A 21,016-nucleotide genomic window follows, 5' to 3' on the forward strand; every position below is an offset into this window, starting at 1 on the left:
TGGAGGCTATATGTAGCAGTTCCAAAGGAGGGCATTGTTTGTAACTTTTTTATGCTTCTTACATACTAGAAAATATAGTGTACGATATGTTTCCTTACTGAACATTCTGAGACAGTTTTGGTAATGTACTTTTAAAAGTCTTTGTTGCTGTTACAACAACCCTCAGCACCCTAAATGGCCTTGTATTTATTTACTGACCACATATTTCAATTTGCTGTCAATAACAACTTTTTTACAGAACTATTTTGCATTTTCTATATTCTTACAATATCTTTACATTTTTTTAAATATATTAAAAAATGACTGAAAGTTATACTGTGTGTATATAAAATATATATAGTTTATTGTAACTGTTTTGCCAGATTGCTCTGTGAGGTGCAATGTAACACCATAACTTCAAAAGGCCAAAAATGCATTTCCTTGTTATCAGCAACCACACGTTTTCAACATGGAGAATAAAGTGCCTCTGGTGGTGTTGACCGCATGGTCTCTTGCTTTTACTGTAATTTTGAATTTTCGTGTCATCTATATGCATGCATGCGTGCATATACTGTATATCAATAAACACACACATGAATTAATTCAGACACACATATCTGTATGTGAATAAATATTTACAATTTTCTTTATGATATATTGTTGCCATCTCGTTCTCTTTGGCAGGTAATAGCTCTCAAACGCTAGCAGTGATCAGTCACTGTAAGGTGTGATTATCTCAGCTCTTTGGTGACCCGGTGACTATCACCTCTTTTTTGTCTCTTCCGCTGTCTCTGAAATAACAGTGGCTCACTTTGGGTAAGTGCTTCTGTGGAATACATGCTGGTGTTATATATGGAGTTCATATTCACTGCAGGAACTTTTGCAAAAGTGGTATGCGAGAGAGCGCTACAGAAAATGCTGATCGATTTTATGGCATGTGTTTGTTTATGTATGTGTGTGTGTATGTGTGTGTTTGTGTGTGTGTGTGTGTGTGTGTGTGTGTGTGTGTGTGTGTGTGTGTGTGTGTGTGTGTGTGTGTGTGTGTGTGTGTGTGTGTGTGTGTTTGAGTGTGTATGTGTGTGTGTGTGTGTGTGTGTGTGTGTGTTTGTGACACAAAAATCAGGTTTAGTGCATAATACAAGATACTAAGATACATTTCAAAATGATTTCATGGCCAGAAGCAACTTTCCCAAAATGCAGCAGAATTGTGATCTCTGCCTAACACTGAATGAATGTGGTTGAGTCAAAGTCTTCATATCCACTTGGCAGCCATCTTGTTAAGGCCCCTGGGCAGCTATTTTGGGCAAACAAGGACAGAGACCTATCAACATGAAACTCCAAATTGGATGGTCAAACAGAAATTAAAGTACATCACGTGAATCTGTGTTTAAATCTGACATAAACCACGTTAACATTTCCCCCTAAACCGCTCAAATAAGGCTAAAAAAGATTATGTGTTGACTTGCTCACTGTTGATGCACAAAATGTCATGGAGCGGCTATTGCTATGGTAACGGTAAAAATGGTGAGGCAAAACGTCAATTATGCCTTTTCCAATAACGTGATTGGCTTTTCATAAAACAGGGCTTCGACTTCCAGTTACGTTCTCCTCATTCAATTTGCCGTCAGTGATTTGTCACCCTTGTAACGTCTCTGGTTGAGTGGGCATTGCTAAATATACCACACAGAACACTAGCAGCCACTACAGCCACCAAGCACTACAGCTGTGGCCAGTAGAAGTGTTTTGCACGTCGGCAAAGCCTGCAGTCCAGTGTGAGTTTCTGCCTTTTTCACTGTGGGAGAGTGTGCGCTCAGAGCAGTGTTGTGGTCAGACAGGCTGCCTCGACAGGTTAAAAATACTTTCATTTCCAGTAGCCTCTTGTGCGTGGCCAACTCAGCCCTTTAGAAGCAATGGCTGCCAAGCCTCTTTTATTTCCTGTGCTGGCTGTGTGGTAGGTTCAGCTTAATACAATAGTTCACCAACAGGAAAGCAGTGATCAAGAGAAGTGTACATGCGTGTGTGTGTGTGTGTGTGTGTGTGTGTGTGTGTGTGTGTGTGCGTGTGTGTGTGTGAGGTGAGGAGTGAGGAGTAAGGTGTAAGTTATGGCCGTTGCGTTCCTTTGCTTGTTCCTGGCTGCTGTTTTTTAGTGGTTGGGCCTGTTTTAGATCCCACATGTGCAGAGAGAAAGAGAGAGAGAAAGAGAGGGTGACAGTGAGATGGACACGGTGAAAGAGAGAGGGAGAGACAGAGAAAGGGTGACAGTGAAAGAGAGAGGGAGAGAGAGTGACAGTGAAAGAGAGAGGGAGAGAGAAAGTGGGTGAGTGAAAGAGAGAGGGAGAGAGAGAAAGAGAATGACAGTGAAAGAGAGGGAGAGAGAGAAAGAGAGAGTATGACACTGGAAGAAAGAGGGAGAAAGAGAGGGTGACAGTGAAAGAGAGGGAGAGAGGGAAAGAGAGAGAGAGAGAGGTAGGGGAGAGGGCTTCCTAAATGGAGGTCCCCAGAGTCCCATGTTGTTTCTGCACCTGCTTCTTATTGATAGTCAAATCTTAGGCTGCTGCTTTCCAGTAACGGACGCTCAGACTTCTTCTTTTGTCACTTATCCGCTCCTACTGGCCACCTGTTGTGCAGTTACAGAGTCATTGGGTTGAAATGTCCTTTTAGCTTGAGAGAAGAGCATCTTTCTCTAATTTTCTTATTGTGCCTCCTTCCCTCTCTCTCCCCCTCTCTCTCTCTCTCTCTCTCTCTCTCTCTCTCTCTCTCTGTGTGTCTGTATAGTATGTAAGCTCTTCCATGCAAACATGTTTGCGCTCAGGTTCCAACTGTTGGTCTTTGGCGGCAGGATATCCACCATATGATAACTACACAAGTTAGCATTATGTTGCTTTAAATCTAATCTCTTTAATGAACCCTTCATATTTCATCACATTAAACAAAACAACCCCCGTAGTCCTCAAGGACCATGCGATCAGTGTGGTCATCAAATGGACAACTCAACAGGATTCCTCACAGGTCAAGATGTTTATTCAGCATGCTTTCAGTAAGCTCTGAAGTGTGTTCATGAAAGACTAAAAGAGGAAATACGCTTCCTCATTTTATAATAATAGTTATAGTGTCAAAATGTGTTGTTAACAAAAGGCACACTGTGACACAACCTCTCTCCAAACAACTGGTTCTGGTGTTACTATCTGCATGGTGGGCATGCCTTGGTAGATATTTTGCACCACATGTGAGTTTTTACTGCGTTACACAAACCAAGATATCGCCCATGGCTTCAGGCTAACACAGCCCACACACGACTAGCTGAGCCCCTGTGATAAGCACTCGAAGTATTTAAAGATCCACAGACACTTTTTTAATTCCCTTTTGATGCCGTCTAGAAGTCTGTTGAAAGTTTGATGTTCAAATTCAAATAATTCAATCACACAAAAAAATGCATGGCACAGGAATTTTGATTTATTAAAAACTTTCAGATCATGTTTAAGTAAAGAAATTATACCAACCAATTTAGATGTATGGACAATTATAACCCAACACTGCGCCTAGTTGCTCAGAGTGTAAACTATGTTGTATCAAATGTTTCTCCCAGACAAACATCGAAGCCCATTTTTTTGCGCGAAACAAAACACACAAACCTTAGGTGTCTCTTTGTTAAGGCGTGTGGTATCAATAAACTGCCTTTGAGCAAAGCTTTTTCTCCATCATACACAGGTAACCTTCAGGATGTCCACTGGTGTTGACCAGTGTGACTTTCTACTCTTGAAGCCACTGTTCCTGTGCTTTATCTTTTGTTTGTTCTTCTACAACACCGATGGTTGGAAGTCTGAAGGTATATCCTGTATGGATACCCACAGTTATCACACGACAGCAGAGAAAAGGAATGCCCCATGGTCAAAAGTCTGAGGGTATATCCTGTATTGATACCCACAGTTATTACACAACAGCAGAGAAAAGCAATGCAGAAGGGGCCTGCACACTAGACAAAGTCTTACCTGTCCTGTCCAGCGCAGTTGGCAGTCTTGTCCAGATCGTGAGAAGTCAGTGTGTGTGTTCACAGCCAAGTGACACCAAGGAGTGCAACACTTCACGCCTCAGGATGTCACACCTGAAGCTCAGACACTTGTCTACACACTAGGGATCCTTAGCGTGTGGCCTCTAAGCAATAGTAGCATGAGTGAGGACACCCCCTCCCGCTCTCTCTCTCTCTCTTTCTCTCTCTGCGTTTCCAGCCCCCCCCCCCACACACACACACACACACACACACTGCGCGTGGTTCTGCCGCGTACTGCTTCTCAGGGGTGGTGTGTCACACATGCGTCTCCTGTCCCCTCTGCGACAGAGAGAGCTCATGCCTAGATATGATCACACCGTTTTTGATGTGGGCTGTGGTCAGAAACAGAACTGAACTGCTGTCCTGTCTCTCGTAAATATATAGTCGCTCAACGTTTTCATGTCGTGTAATATCTACAAAATGCATCTTTGTGTAGGTTATGTTAAACATATTCGTCTCCAGGCATCAAAACCCAATGTGATGCCTTAGGATATGATAAAAGCTTGAACAATGTCATTATATGGACATATGGACAGAGTAGTGTTCCTTTTACTGTGGTATATACTAGTTATCACTGAAACGGTTATGGAAGGCTTAATTTAAAGGCATTCAGTATGGGTTTATAATAATTACATACCTAAATTATATAAGGTTTATATAGGTTAGTATAGGTTTATAAGGATTTTAATTTATTGTATATGCAATTGTGAAGTGGGTGTGAAATTGCATCATGGCCAGTAGAATAATGTCAATTTGCCATCAAACTTTTCACCAGAAATGGTCAAAGGAAGGTTCAGAATACGACTAGGAAGTCCAACACTGTCATGGAAAGGTCACTGGAGGGCAGAAGTGAGCCACCTTCAGTCAGTGATTTCACAGTGATATCCCCCTCTTGTGGCCACATTAGGAACTGATACATCCTACATCATAGTCCAGATAAAAATCTGACATTCACACCGACTAATATAGACTTGATTTCACAGTTTACCATTTAAAGCTGCTCATAGGCTCTTTCCCCATAATGTTATCATGAAATAAGCACACTGATAAGACATACTGAGCTGACACAAAGCACTGACTATCACAGAGCTTGATCTAGAGGCCTGTGAGCAGAGAGACTTGCCTCCCTGGGTGTAAACCCTCCATCTTTGGCCATGTAAGATGGCGCTTATAAAATGTAATTCGTCATCGTGGGGATGGTGGTGTGGCAGCATACATGGCAGCTAATGTGGATTTCAAGTGCTGTGGTGATTTCATAGTGAATGTTTTCTGGTCAGCTGAAACATGGAACATGTGTGGGTAAGCTGGCACACATGTCCACAACTCAGAACTGTATCTGGTGTGATGCTGATTGATTGATTGATTGATTGGCTATGTGCATGGGATGCTTTGGAATCGCCAGGAACCGATCAGTCAAATCAATGGGGCTCCTGGGTGACTTATATTCTTTAATATTTGGACGTCAAGGGCATCTTTTCGCAACTAAGTGCACAGTTCCATCAGCCGTCGTCAGAGAGCTTACAAAAGGAGTCCGGGGTCCGGAGTCCACTGCACTGATGGACATGTACACATCTTGGTTTTGAGGTTGACTTTTGTGCAGAGTGAAACGGCTTAATGTCCTGCATTAGTGAGATGCATGCCAGTGACAACACTAACTTTACTCGCGATACAGATCCGTAAAGCCCTATAAAGGGGTGTGAACTGTGCGGTCTGTTTTTTCACTTCCCTTTTTTTAGCTTTCTTAACTCTGGACAATTTCTACAATTGAATTGGTTGAATCAATACCTCTAAAATATATGGACTTCATTGTTATTGTAGCACTACATTCTTGTGTTTGAGACCATTGCATACTTATAAACTACACACCTGTCCATTCTCTGAAGAGAAAGTAAGCTGTGAATCACCCTGCAGTTTGCAGCCAGCCAAACTGTGAACTTGTGGTGGGTACATCTAAATGTGTTGTGAGACACCTCTCATACATATCTCAAATACTAATCCTGCCATTTGAAGATTATGATCTTCTAACCCTGCAAACATATCTTTTCTATCCTATCGTTTAATTATTGTATTTGTCCTGCATGCACACATAGGCTCGTGCATCAAGTGGAAAACTTTTACTGGGGCAAACTAAAGAACAAAACATTTACATATAACCTTGATGAAATTGTCAAAAACCTTAAATTAGATCAAGGATATCGATTTAAACCGCAGAATATATAATATATGGTACTCCACGTACCATGTATTAACGCTGTCACTGAATGTTTGCCGTTGCAATGCATTCTTTAAATAAGGGAAATCACATTAGTCGAATGAAGGGGAATACCACCCACTGCGCATCGGAGAACATACTTTCAATACTGTGCGTGACCAAGTATACCACAACAATAAACGGCAATTGTTTTTGATGCAAAGGGACAGATTCCAGTTGTGCTACCGCCACAACTGTTCTTCTGAAGTTTAACATGTTTGTAGAAACTATACTGGTAGCGGACTTTCTGTCAAATGGTAATATGCTAATAATTTGGTTGATGCCTTAAAACATGGCACCAAAAGCTAGCACGCTATTTGAAGAACTGAACCAGTGGGTTCTATGGTTAGAAGGCTAAATATTCACTTCTATATATTTTTAAATAGCCCTTTAAATGTTTATGTGTAAAAGCAGTGATTTTCCAGTGTGATCTTAGAAATGTAGTTTTAAAATAAAAATTCAAGTGAACGGATTTACACACACTGTTTAATAATAATAATTACAAAAAATTGCATCTTCTTTTCAATTTTTCAATCTGATGAATAGTTAAAACGCAAAAAAGGCACGTGTCATGAAAAGCAAATCTAAAAGCTATTTTCACCCAACAACAGTTTCAAAGCATGAAAACAGAAAATAAAGTGATGTCTGTAATGCTATTGTTAAAAGAAAAAAATCATGCTTTTCAAATTATGACATTAAAAAAGTATCACCACCAGAATAAATCAACCCCTAATATTTCTTTAACATTTTATAAACTTCCTGCCAAAATAAATACAAAAATATTTTTGCACTTGCATTTCTCAAGTACCTATTCAGCTCAGTCGAAAGTGAGCTAAATTTTCCTGAGAAATACCCCTGCATGTGTAAGCTGTGGAAAGCAGTTCAGGGTCTGCAAGGGGCAAATAGAGAGACAGGGGCAGACTGGGGTAAAGTGAAGAAGGGTAGAAGCTAGTGGAGCTCCAGGGGACCAGCAGGCTGTCGTGGAGGGAGCTTTGCCCCAGACGGGGCAGCAGCCAGCTGGGGCTACTGTGCGTGGAGGAAGTGGGGAAGTGAGCCGGGATAGCCTGCGCTGGGGGCTGGAAGACCTTCTGGATTGGGGCTCTCTGCTCTCTAGTGGGGATGTCATTGCTGGAGGAGACGTGGTGATGAGCTGCCTTGTCTGGTTCGGACACGGCCTCTGCTGAAGACTCGCTGAGGTTGGCGGGCTTCAGGAGGAACTCTGATAGAGCTTGAGAAGGAACACAGGAGGCTCTGTGCTGGGGGTGGTGGACCACGGAGGGTGACAGCGGAGAGGAGCCAGAGAAAACCCTGCCATCCTGACTCCTCTGATTCACACTCAAAGGGCTCTGAGACAGGGCAGCTGCCCTGCCTCTTGGGCCCTCTAACATGGGCAGACAGTTGCTCTTGAAGCCCCAGAGAGCTGACTGCAGCTGGCTAGTATTTGGGTACCCGTGGGCCGGGGCATGGCAATGTATGGTGGCAGCAGTGGCGGTGGAGGGCGAGGGGAAGGGGTGGGTGAGGTGGCACTGCAGGCTGACCACTTCGGCACGCAGCTGGGCGTTCTCTTTGCTCAGCGCCAGCAGCTGGCCCTCGAGCATCAGGTCGTTGATTCGCCGCTTCTCGCGCGAGCGCTTGGCGGCCTCGTTGTTCTTGCGACGCTTGTCCCAGTACATGTTGTCCTTCTTGCTGGCCGGCGTCATCTCCCGCTTGCGCCGCGGACTCGGCATCAGGTGGCTCCTGAAGGATCGCAGGCGCAGCAGCCGCTGGGACAGGAAGGATTGGCCGGGCAGGGAGAGGAGCCTCTTTGGAACGGGCGGGTCCTTCTCACCCCAGCTCCTCTCCATAGTGGACGATGGCAAAGACATATTTGCCAGGTGACCAGTGCTGCTCGGTGGGGTACACATGGTCAAAAAGTCAGGGTAAGAAATAAAAACAAATTGTTAAAGCAAATATTTAATGTCAGTTGTTAGTGCAAGGTTCACACTTTGGAAGTAGAGAGGGGGGTGGCTGTGGTCTAAAAGTAAGCAGTAAGAAGAACTGAACTTTGATGCCACGGAAACGGAAACACTTGTAATGAAGAAGTGTACAAATATAGAGCATATATTAGCTGAGGTGTGAAGTTTGGTGGTGTTCTGTGCTCTTGCTATGGTTACACAAAGCGCAAAACATGTGCAGAGACCTTAACACTGACAAATAGCACTCTGATTCCGCATGGTGTTAATGAGAGCTGAATGATTATAAATGCCCAAACCAATCAAATATTTCTGTGCATCTTCCACTGCACACCTTGCTGGACCAACTTATGTCAATCATGCAAAATAGAAAGCTTACTGAACTGTCTGAACCTGCGGTTCCACTCATGCTGAGCAGGATTACAATTGCAACAACACATCATTACTAACCTGTCTCATTATGGTCAACCGAAGTTGTCTAACATTTATGGTGGTATATGTAAAGGTTAAAATGAAACTGCCAATGGAAATATTTTTAGATTTTAAGCACTTTGAGCAGCATTGTTTTGCATGAAAGGTGCAGTACAAATAAAGTGGTTTATTATTATTATTATTATTTAATCTTATGGTAATGGAATGTTGGCCACAGCCGGCTGTTTGCAGCCACTTTAAAAGCACACACTAAAAGACTGTAAATTAATGAAATAGATCTTGGCTTATTTACATTATTACCATGTTCTAATCATAACACAATATGACGGTTTTTTTGACGGCAGAATAGTGTCCTTGTCATTTCAGTCATCAGCAGCATGTGCATTTTTATAGAATTGTTGGAGGTATATGATAGCCTATAATTTTTTCGAGTTGAAGAGAATGTTTTAGATGAAGGTTATGTACCGTACCTGTGTGGCGCTGTCTTGTAGCACAGTGCTGAAGAGCAAGGCTGGAGTTGTCAGGGGGGTGTGAGCGGTTCTGTCACTATGACAGAAAAAAACGTATGAAAACTATAACTCAAAGACTTCTTCAGTGGCATTTATATAACGCATTGACTCTGGGATCTCTCTCTCTCTTTCTCTCTCTCTCTCTCTCTCTGTTCTGTATCTGGACGTGAGTATCCCGCCCCCTGCAAAGAAGGCTGGGTGGTTGAAGTGCCGGAAATCAAAAACTAAGGGGGGGGGAGTTGAGATTTCGTGGGTCGACGTGGGTCATTTAAATGTAACTGAGTGAAGCGATAGCTGTGTACGTCCAGCAATGGTTACTTTTTACCCAAAGACCGATCAAAACATACAGTTAATGATCGGTGTGTTTCATGAACGACTATGCAGACACATTTAAAGCTGTGTTGTTGCCCATATCTATCTTTACATTGAGTAAAATGTAATATCACAACGCTAACGTAGACCTTCCTTACAACAATCTGTGTCGTGTAACTGGATTGATGTATGTGTTATTGTTTGTACTTCCGTGTTGGGCTTGTTATGTGACATGTGTTATGTGTTATACTCCCAGTGTTTGTATGTAGCGTAGAATGTTGTAAATTCGTTTTTAGTGTTCTAATTTCGAGTGTTTGGTGTTTTCCGTCTTATGTTAATGTCTACATGTATTTTTAGTTAGCGATGTGGAGTCAGTGTAATCTGTGAATGCCACAGTGTGATTTTCCCTGTGTTTTCTCGTTTTTGTCCACCCTCAGCCTGACGTGTCTGTGTATATAAGCCCACTCTTATTTCCATTCTCTATTAGTGTCTGAGTACCTGTGCCTATATGTTAATAAACAGCTGACTTCACTAAGAGCTACATTGATATCAGAAGTGGGATCCAGAGATGACCACACTTGAGAAGCTGGGAGAAGGGGTGAACTTAGATGAGAGGGAAGAAAGTGGTCCAACACCCATTCTAGCTGGCAGACATCCAGGACGATTGCATCGCTGGACTGGACTTGTAGCTCAAGTGGGAGGGCTGTGGTGGATGTATCTGGGGTGCAGCTCTGCCTGTGTGCTGAAATTGTGGCCCTTCACACCGCTGGGGACAGAGTCATTGGCCAGAAGGGCTTCCCTTACCTCCATGTCGAAGAGTGACGAAGTCGGCCCTTGAAGAGAAGCCACCTTTAGCTCAACAAATTCCTGTCCACCACCACTCTCGTCCCGGCCCCTGGCAAGCCCTTAGAGAGAGGAGGATGACATTGGGACTGAGGGCACAGCACCCACCCTTGTGCCCTCTCCACAAGCATCTGAGGCGGCCCTGGGGCCCTCACAGTGGCAATGTCAACTCCCTTAGAGACTTAGAGACTTTGTGTTGCAGGCATGGGTCGATGGGGACATGTGGCCCTCCTGGTGGGGGCTTTGCGGGGTGTAGCGGGAGTGATGGATGTGTGATTGCTTGTACTTCTGTGTTGCGCTTGTTACGCGACGTACTCCCAGTGTTTGTATGAACTGTAGAATGTTTATGTCTGTAAATTCGGTTTTAGTGTTCGAATTTCGAGTGTTTGGCATTCCCCCTCTTAGTCATTGCCTCAGTCACTGGGGTAAGTGTTCTAGGTGGTGTGAACTGCAGGTGTTTGCACTGTGTAAGCTGTAAATAATGTAACTTGAATGCTTGTTCGGGGCCCCCAACCTGTACCAATCTACTGAATGCATAACTGGTGGTTTGAGTTGCATCAAAAAGGAGGCCAAGCTGTCAACAGGTTGTGTGAATGAACGGATGTGGTGATGGTGAGGGGGAGTCCAGGTGGTGAGTGGGGACTGCAGCATTTGGGGAGAGGGGAGAATGCTGTGGAGGAGCCAGCGCACCGTAGACACCTGTGACTCATCCTCCATGCTGCTGTGTGATTTCTGCTAATGACTCACTATCACAGCCCTACTACAGAACACTTACACTACTCCACGGAACTCTGACCTATTTCATTTACCTCAGTACCTGCTGGGCTGGATCATTGCCCGACATCACCGCAAAAACAATTACTGCTGGAAAATACACCTTGTGCGGTTTTCACTGGCTCTTTCACTTTTACCAAGCTTTTGTCGGAAAAAAGACACAGAAGACCATCGTTGTGCAGAAGCATTGCTCAACAGGTGTCCAATGTGTGTGATATGTGCCAGCATATGCCTCATTCATTGCAGCTCTGGTCCTAGCCGTCTGAATGGTTGTGGTCTCAGGTTTACAGTAAAGCGTTGTGTGTGCTACATTTGATCCAGCTTAGCAGAGAGAAACCACTTCCTGCCTTTGAGCTGTCATACTCTCTTCCAATGATGACCTGTTTAGACTTTTATTTTTATCCGTTCTTGAAGATTTTTTGTTTTTCCAGTTGCTCACATTAGAATTTAAGGTACCTTCTGGCAAGTATTGTATATTTATATTTGGGTGACCTTGTATATACTTCTGATGTAAATACTGGTTCAGTTGCCAAGTAAGCTGCCTTAAAGCAACAATATGCAACAATTTGCCACTTTCTGAGGTATGTTTTATAAGTAACTACTATTAGTGTCATCTTTTTTACCTGATCTATTTCATTCATAGCTGTCCGGTTATACCGAAATATTGGGACGCCCGCCAGCTAATCAGAAAAGAGTATTTCAAATTTCATCACTGGGGTATTGAACCAGCTGTCCCTAACAACCATACGGCCCAAACTGGGCTGTTGGTGGTGTTTGCAAGGTTTTTTTCATGCCTTTTAAGTAGTTGGCTTGCAAGTTTTATACACTCTTTACTGCTGCTTTAAACATGAAAAAAAAAAATTTGGAAGAGACGCATCATTTGGGAAATATTCTGTTTTCCTTATGTCCTGACACAGCACTGTGATAAAGTGCAGTTTTAGCATTGCTAACACAAAGTGTGAAGACATTCATAGTTAACCATACTGAAGCAACAGGTATCTTAGTTTTTAGGATCTCTTTCAGTGCAGTGATGCAGTTGATGAGGCGTCGATCACCTGCAGACCTGATGGGCATCTCTGGAGGCAACACTGTCTGCATTTGATCAACCTTGACCTGTACCTGTCTGAGCAAACACTGCAGAGCGTAGGCGCAGCATGTGAGTCTATCACCTTTACCCAAGTCTCACTAACCACCGCCCCCCCACCCCACCCCCTGTTCCCCACCCACGTAATTCCCAGCCCAGCTCTTTAGTGAGTCATTCACATGTGGGGGTGTGCATTAACCTCAGTATAACAGCCCCCAGACCGACCCACTGTAATCTCTTTAGCTGAATACTTTGTTGATGCACTTGGCACTTTTGTATTCAGATATGTGAGCAATGCTTTGTGGTTTAGCATTGAGTAAAATATTATATTTCATTTTCACTTTCACTGAGGTAAAATCAGAGGTAAAAAAAACATCAGTAGTTTAAACATTAGCAGTCTAAATGGCATTTCTAGAACATTCTCATTCATGTCTTAACTCTGCGTAAATTATATATATATATATCAATTATTATTGTATATATAATTATGGTCTCTTCATAGACTGCATCCTCCTTATAGTCATTAGTGCAGCTTATATTTTGACAGCCGGGGCCAGCAGACCAATTCAGGTATGCTGATATGCAAATATGCTGCAGAACGGCCTCTGATGATGTCCAACATTCTCAACATCTCCCTCAGCAGCGTCTTCGTCCCACCGTGCTTCAAAGCCACCGCCATCAGCCTTCGGCCTGCAGTGTCTGGCCCTCCAACACCGCCACATTGAGCACTGCCCCCCACCCCACGGTTCTGTACCCTAACATTGAGCACTGCCCTCCACCCCACGGTTCTGTACCCTAACATTGAGCACTGCCCCCCACCCCACGGTTCTGTACTCAGTTTTTTATTACAGTTTTTGTTTTGATATTTTCACTGTATTCCTTGACAATATGTGTGTTTCAGTATGTATCACTACCGAAACACATGAACTGGGCCTATTCGCTGTCGAGCTTTGAACTTCATCCTTTTCTTTTTCCTGACTCTCAACTGGCCTTTTTGGCCCCTATCTCTTACTAGATACTCTCACTCCCCAGTTCTCTCTCTTCTTCTCTCTTTTTTCTTCTCTCTTCAGTTGTGACCTACCTAGACGACCACCACACTTGGGAGACCGGTTCCAGCGTAACAGTCCCAGCAGCTCAGCACCAGGTCAGTCTCTTGCACAGCCACAGTCTGCTCCACCTGATGCCCTGTCACCAGGGAATGGAGGAAGTGTGATATGGGGCTTCCATACTGGGGGACATGAGGTTTTCACTCTGTGAGCAGTCTGCAGTTTAACTGTCATGGAAAAAGTCTGTCGGGTCACACCGCTCAGGAGGCCAAGGACTGTATGCCACGAAACTCTAGGCAAACCACCCTACCGCAAGCCCACATTTGTAAAGAGATGGGCTGCTGATTGTTGCTGATCTCACACACAGGTGTCAACCGCTTACCAAAACAAATGGACACACAAGCAGAAGTGTGACCCCCTAACACACACACACACACACACACACACACACACTCACACACATGCACACATCAGCGATCACAGAAACCTTTAGCAGCTGTTACCTTGCATGAAGTTGCTGTGAAAAAAAGCATTGAGATTGACACTTGATAAGAGGTCAAGCACACACTGCTGTTGAGAACTGTTGAGAACATTTATTGTGTCTGACATTCTTGTTTTTTCTTTAAAAACTGCAATACTCCTGTTTTGCCACTAGATGGGACAATTGCAAACTAGAACACGACAATGATGCTTTCCAACAAAGGAGGTTATGGAAATTAAAGTGTACAAAAGTGTAGGCTGGCACTTGTTCACGTAATCATTGGAGAAAGTGGAAAAATCTTGCATTTTTGTCGATGGTATGGCCTAACTGTCAGAGGCATGTGCCAAGGGGTCACCTCTTTTCTCGGGGTCAATTAATTGTACAAGTGACAGAGCCACGGTTAAACACAACATCAATATGTCTTCTAATCTGGTGTTTTCGAAGTCCTGCTCTGACTCCTAGTTGTCACCTCTGCATTGACACATCTGTAGTTTAGCCATTACAGGTCTAAATCAGGCCACGCTGGTTTGAGGCGAAATCTAGGTTTCCTGGTACAATATGTGGTGTGTGTGTGTGTGTGTGTGTGTGTGTGTGTGTGGTGAGGTGTGAGGTGCTTGACACATTGGTTCATTGTCAGCGTTGTGATAGAATATGATAGTAGTCTTTCTTTACAACTTCGCAACATTGAAATAAATATATATATAAAAAAATGCACTCTGAGAAACAGAGAGTGGGGGCGGAAATGGAGAAAGAGAGAGAGAGAGAGAGGGACGAAGCAAAAGAAAGAGAGAGAGAGAGAGAAAGAAAAGAGGAAGGCAAAAACCCCAGAAGCCTGCAAAACAACAGTGGCAGAGAAGCCACGTGAGTGAGATAGGGAGTGAGGTGAAATCAGATCAGTGTGCTGGCCGGTTTTAGAGAACTACCAGGACAATGATGCACTGTTCTTCCCGTAAACGCATACTTACATCCCAATGACACACACACAGACAGCAGCCCCCAGACGGACTCCAGTGCCAAGTATCTGTGGCAGCAGTGGGACTGTGTGCCTCATGATTACATGTTTCTGACAGGGTCTCCAGTGTCTCTTAAAGCACTAGTAGAGCGTGTAGGCATGGGAGAGCAGACTCCCAGGAGCGTTTGCCACCATGGCGGTGATAAAGGGAGGCAGACTGATTGAGAGCCCAGGGACCTGAGGTGTTTGTGTGCTCAGAAAATGAACTCTGTTCACCTCCAATGGGCTTCCTCTGCTCCTTCTCTCATTCTCTCATCACTCTCTCTCTCTCTCTCTCTGTCTCTCTCTCTCTCTCTCTCTCCCTCTGCCAAATGTATCCAATGGGTTGGATAGGGAGAGAAAGAGAGAGAGAGAGAGAGAGAGAGAGAGAGAGAAAGACGATAGTGGATCATTTGTTCAACATGAATGGAAATTAGCAGGTGTGTCCATGTTGCGTCAGTATCCACAGGTACAGATGGCTCATCGCTCTTAATGCATAACCCAGGACTTGCAGCCCAGAGGGATGCAGTGGTTGGATCCAGCTCCTGCTCCTGCTCCTGCTCCAGTGGACACGGTGAGTTGCCCAAACCACAGCCATGCTCGGCATGTTTGAGGGAGTGTACGTGCTCTGACTTTGAAATTTGAGAGCAAATCTGAATTGTATAACGAGCTGATACCATTTCAAGTGCGATCCGATACAATCGGGCCCAAAAAAAAATGAAAACAAGGTTCACTGGAACGCCAGTGGGATAAAACATACACACGTGTTTGGACGATGAAAGAAGACAAAGCATGAAAGCTGAGAAGTGACATCAATAGTCCCATCCTAGCATTCTGCAATTGTCTGGTATACTGTGACTATTGAGCGACCAGAGCCTACCTGTGTTCTCTGTAGAATGCATGGCTCCACCCTATCACTGCCTGATCCTACCTGCCACGTTTTTTCACAAAACATCGGGAGATGGAGCATGTTTCCTGTTCCTTTCTCTTCTTTTCTTCATCCGACAGGAGTGACTTTTCTGCTGCTCGAGTTTGAACATCTTTCGGGGGGACATTTTTGGAAATGGTTAACATGTTCACATCACTGTGATCTTAGCCACTATTTCACTTTTCTCTGCCAGTCGTAGAACACCTCGTGTCTCTCTTCAAATGGCCAAAAAGAAATCCTGCAGTCCAGAAAGTTCCGGTAAAGTGTGTTTTTTTCTCTCTTGCACTTGCATGCATAACCAGTGAGTTTTAAGGTCCCTCTAATGTCATATAGAATGTCGATAATATAAATAAAAGTTATGATATAATATAAGAATCACATATCTAATTATTGCATTAGTTCTGCAGTTACAAATCTTCTTATTTGGATTTCCCTCACCCCCTCCCCCCATGCCCCTTGCCCCTTGGTTAGATATCACCTGGGAGGTTCAAGCAAACTCTGGTTATTTCCATAAGCAGCGACAGAGGAAGTCATTCTTGTTTTTCCGATGGGGGCGATATGCGGTGAGTGCGTTTCAGACACAGTCAGTTCACCTGAGGCTGCCTGACCTCAATGTGGATTCCATTGAACTTGGACCCCAGTTTCAGTGCTTTTGATTTGTTTGTTTGTTGTTGTTGTTGTGACAGGACAACTCCACACGCAGTCACAAATACACCCCTCTGAACTTCCTGCCCTACACGCTTTATGAACAGTTCCAGCGCTTCGCCAACTTCTACTTCCTTCTGATTGTGGTAATGCAGGTGTGTGAGAACCCTCTCTCAGGACAAGCATACTCAATCTAGCATACACAGTTGAATCAAATTAGCCTGACTGTGTCTTCATGTAAACTATCTAAAATGAATATGACTTTATCTGACTAGTTGATTATAGCGTGGTGCGTGTGATGATCAATAATGTGCAGTAGTACCTGTGTGTTTTGACACTGGGGTCCAGTCCAGATCTCAGCGGACTGAGACACAGATCTAAACCCTGTTCTGAGCTGGCCCAGGCCCGGAGCCGGTCCAAATACGGCCCGGGATCAGGTGCTGCCCGGGAACTGAGTGGATGATTGTCAATGTTTTTGTCAAGCTGCTCATGACGTTGTATTTGCAGTGTGTGCCTGCCATCGCCACCATCCCATGGTACATCACTGTGTTCCCTCTGTTGATAGTCCTGTCTGTGCGGGCACTGAAAGATCTGGTCTCTGATCTGGTGAGTTCAAACACTGATATAGCCTTTCTCCCTCTCTTTCACTCTCGCTCTCTCTCTCACCCTTTTTGCCCATTCTCTCTCTCTCACACTCTCACTCTCACTCTCACTCTCACTCTCTCTCTCTCTATCTCTGCATCTTATGTCCTCCAATCCACAGTTGCATTATAGCTGTTGGCCTCGATTACATCATAGTCTGAAATAGTTTCTGAAATCGTTTTCTACACTGAATGATGACTCATGAAAATGCTTATTTCATTCATATAAAGATATGCCTGTGTTGTTGTTGTTGTGCGTGTGTGTGTGCGTTAGGGCCGCAGACGAAGCGATAAACAGATCAACAGCAGGTCGTGTGATCTTCTGACCTCTGGAGGGTAAGCCCTGAGGGGAACGCTGGGCTCTCTCTGATGCTGAGTCACTGAGGGTCATGGGAAAAGCGTACACAAAATCCATTTGTGCTGAATGCAAAGCTAAATTATTTATTTTCATACTCTCTCTCTCTCTAATATATATATATATATATATATATATATATATGTGTGTGTGTGTGTGTGTGTGTGTGTGTGTGTGTGTATATATTTATTTGTTAGCTTTCAAACAGTCCAGTGGAAGGATGTGTGTGTTGGAGACGTGCTGAGGATTCACAAAGACCAAATTATACCAGTGAGTGGCATCAATGAGACTTGCAGTGTAGGCTGGCAGGCTGGAAAATATTAAATTTCTCCGCTTTGGTTTCTATTGTGTCTCTCCCTCCCTCTCATTCTGCTGTGTCCCTCCCTCCCTCTCATTCTGCCTTGTCTCTCCCTCCCTCTCATTCTGCCTTGTCTCTCTGTGTGTCTGTCTGTCTGTGTGTCTGTCTGTCTGTCTGTGTGTCTGTCTGCCTGTCTGTGTGTCTGTGTGTGTGTCTGTCTGCCTGTCTGTCTGTCTGTCTGTCTGTCTGTCTGTCTGTCTGTATGTCTGTCTGTCTGTCTGTCTGTCTGTCTGTCTGTCTGTCTGTCTGTGTGTCTGTGTGTCTGTCTGTCTGTCTGTCTGTCTGTCTGTCTGTCTGTCTCTCTGTGTCAACAGGCAGATCTTCTTCTTTTGCAAAGCACTGAGCCACACAGTTTGTGCTACGTAGAGACCGCTGACATAGATGGGTAAGAAGCCTGTCATCCAACATCCAACCAGTCCCAAACAGACAACCAGTCCCAAACAGACAAACAGCAACTATTCTGTGTTCAGTGCACCATAAATAATGAGACACTGTCTTGACTTAAAATCCACAGATCACATAGATTTTTTAAAGTTGCATCAACTTGCTTCATTTCTAAGTAACTGTAAGTAAACTGATTATTATTCACTGCATGAGATGAGTACAGAGAACCGAGCAGTGACAACTTATAATCACACTTTAGATGGTGTGTGTAGTAATTGTATTATGTATTAACTTACTCTGACTGCCATTTCATTATTGTATTCAACTACTATTATTGAAGTTATATGTTAATGACGGAAACAAGTAATATGAAATAGATAAAATAAGTACATTCTTGAAAAATATATTGTAATTCATTTTTTTTATTGTGTGGTTCATGCTTTGGTGGGGGGCTGGTTTACAGTGCTACTTTGTACAAACACTGCATAGTAGTCTGGTTATGTGGCATCGCTTGGTACACCCACTGCATAGTAGTCTGGTTATGTGGCATCGCTTGGAACTGTGCCGCCTAACCACAGCACTGTTTGTCATGGCACACTTTGACAGAGAGACCAACCTCAAGTTCCGCCAGGCGCTGGCCGCCACCCACGCTGAGCTGACCTCTGACCCTGCGGACCAGAGCCTCTCAAGCTTCAACGGTAACCAAACATGCCTCTTTGTTGTAGCGACAGACCTGAACAAGCCCATCGGAGTGAGTCTCTACAAACACACGAAGGGTTCGAGATGCAGTCACGATGAAGTGTCTGCTAAACATTAGCTCAGGTGTCAGGCTGAGTATCTCTTTACTCCTGTATCTAAGGTGTAGTTAGTTTGGCTGCAGCCGTAAATAAGGTCAGGGCTGAAAAAAACAAATCCAAGCCCATAAATCTCATCTCAGCACTCAGCGTATTGTCAGCACAACAATATGTTTTGAGAGACAGTGTAACATGAGCCGCCAGAGCACTCAGCCTTGATTGATGGACGGCCGAAACCATAACAAATGTAAAACATAGTCAAAGTCAGTCCCTGTGCAGACTATAACAATCTGTCATGGAAAATGTCACAGCAGACTCCCTCCATTTTGTGTCTTCTCCTCAGGTGTTGCGTTTTGCGAGGAGCCCAATGGAAATCTCTACTCCTTCAGGGGGGAGCTACGGTGGAGGGGGGAGACCTACAGGTTGGACACCGAGCACATCCTCCTCAGAGGGACGGTGTTGCGAAACACTGACCACGCATACGGTGTGACCATATATGCAGGTATTCAACCCACGAAGAGCAGTTCAGTAAAATAGCACTAGCTTTGAGTGGGCGTGTACATGTAATGTCATTCTGAGTATGGGATGCAGTTCCTGTAGAACGATTGGTGGAGCAGTATGCTGACAACACCAGGGTCATGGGGTTGAGGTCAACTTTGCGGACATAATTCCACAAACTTTGAGGGGACACAAAAACTCATGAAATAAAATGCATGCCTGACCTGGACGTGCAAGTCAGTTTCGGTCAAAGTGTCTACTAGATAAATGAATGTGTATATTACATCTGTGCCCTCTAAGCTATCTATTCCTTCAGAATGTTGATCCATCAGCTGTAGCTCCTCTGTTACACTGTTTACGCTTATAAATAAATAATAAAGCTACACTGAATGTCACTTTCCATCATACAAACACTGAACATCTCCTCACGATTTATTGCTCTGCTTGATTGGATTGTTGCAAGGTGCAGACACTAAGATCATGAAAAACTTTGGCAAGGTGATTGTGAAGACGACCCAAGTGGAGAGGATCCTCAACAGGGTTATCCTCGGAGTAAGAGCGCGGCCATTTTGGATAGCTGAGGGGAATGGATCTAGTGACATTTTGGTTACATTGTGATTGAGTGCGGTAGTTATCGTTAATGTAGAGTTACCTACAGCACTTGCTAATTACACACAGTTTTTAATGAATGTTTATTCATTTTGAAGCTGATGGCTTGTTCCTTTATGAATTAAAGACTGTTGGTTTCCAGATATTATGTAATATATAATAATATTATATAATACAATATAGTATTACCTGTGGTTTATAACACTGAAATGCATTATTCATGTTAATGAAATCATTAATAACATTTGTACAGTGCTGATCGGTGATCTACTGTCTTGACTGTCTCAGATTATGCTGTTTGTGCTGCTGCTGGACCTCCTGCTGGCTGTGGGCTCCGGGGTGTTTGAGCACCAAGTGTCCTCCCGCCTGGAGGTGCTGTCCGCCCTCGGGGGGGATGCCAGCGCCTCTTACCGAGGCTTCCTCTCGTTCTGGGGCTACGTAATTCTGATGAGCCCTGCCATTCCCATGTCCCTGTACATCTCGTAAGGACCCGACCAAAACCTCCTGCAAACTCCTTTTTTTGTCTCTCTCTCTCCCTCTGTCTCTCTCTCCCTCTCTCGCTCTCTTCCCCCCCCTCTCTCTCTCTCTCTCTCCCTCTCCTTCTCTCTTTGTCTCTCTCTCGCTCTCTCTCACACACACTCTGTCTCTCCCTCTCTCTCTCTCTCCTTCTCTCTTTGTCTCTCTCTCTCTGTCTCTCTCTTCCTCTCTCTCCCTCTCTGTCTCTCCCTCTCTCTCTCTCCTTCTCTCTTTGTCTCTCTCTCTCTCTCTCTCTCCCTCTCTGACTCTCCCTCTCTCTCTCACACTCTCTTTCTCTGATCATCTCTCTGAATCTCTGTATCTGTCTGCTTCTGTCACACACATGTACTCAAAACACAATACTACATGTCCTATTGATGTGATAGTATGTGGCCTGTGCACACAATACTACATGTCCTATTGATGTGATAGTATGTGGCCTGTGCGCACAAACATTTTTACTGCTAGAATAAGAGAAACAAAGGCAGTTAAGATGAGGTTTAGCGCTCAGCTTAAGTTTAGCGCTTAGTTTAAGATTAGCGCTTAGCTTAAGATTCGCGCTTAGTTTAAGATTAGCGCTTAGTTT

At 44.1% G+C, this 21,016-nt stretch overlaps 1 protein-coding gene across 1 annotated transcript in view; it reads left to right on the plus strand.

Annotated features, from left to right (window-relative positions):
• The first annotated feature begins 12,795 nt into the window (after window positions 1-12,795).
• Window positions 12,796-21,016, plus strand: part of atp8b3 (ATPase phospholipid transporting 8B3) — a 17,833-nt gene continuing 9,612 nt past the window's right edge. The window contains exons 1-11 of the mRNA XM_042708996.1: window positions 12,796-12,886; window positions 13,255-13,328; window positions 16,317-16,430; window positions 16,783-16,881; window positions 17,191-17,252; window positions 17,469-17,541; window positions 17,944-18,014; window positions 18,620-18,711; window positions 19,151-19,309; window positions 19,769-19,857; window positions 20,203-20,396. Of these exons, the coding sequence (XP_042564930.1) occupies window positions 12,796-12,886; window positions 13,255-13,328; window positions 16,317-16,430; window positions 16,783-16,881; window positions 17,191-17,252; window positions 17,469-17,541; window positions 17,944-18,014; window positions 18,620-18,711; window positions 19,151-19,309; window positions 19,769-19,857; window positions 20,203-20,396 (1,118 nt within the window). The remainder of the gene's footprint in view (window positions 12,887-13,254; window positions 13,329-16,316; window positions 16,431-16,782; window positions 16,882-17,190; window positions 17,253-17,468; window positions 17,542-17,943; window positions 18,015-18,619; window positions 18,712-19,150; window positions 19,310-19,768; window positions 19,858-20,202; window positions 20,397-21,016) is intronic.

This window comes from Clupea harengus, chromosome 10, assembly GCF_900700415.2.
Source record: "Clupea harengus chromosome 10, Ch_v2.0.2, whole genome shotgun sequence".
Taxonomy (NCBI): domain Eukaryota; kingdom Metazoa; phylum Chordata; class Actinopteri; order Clupeiformes; family Clupeidae; genus Clupea; species Clupea harengus.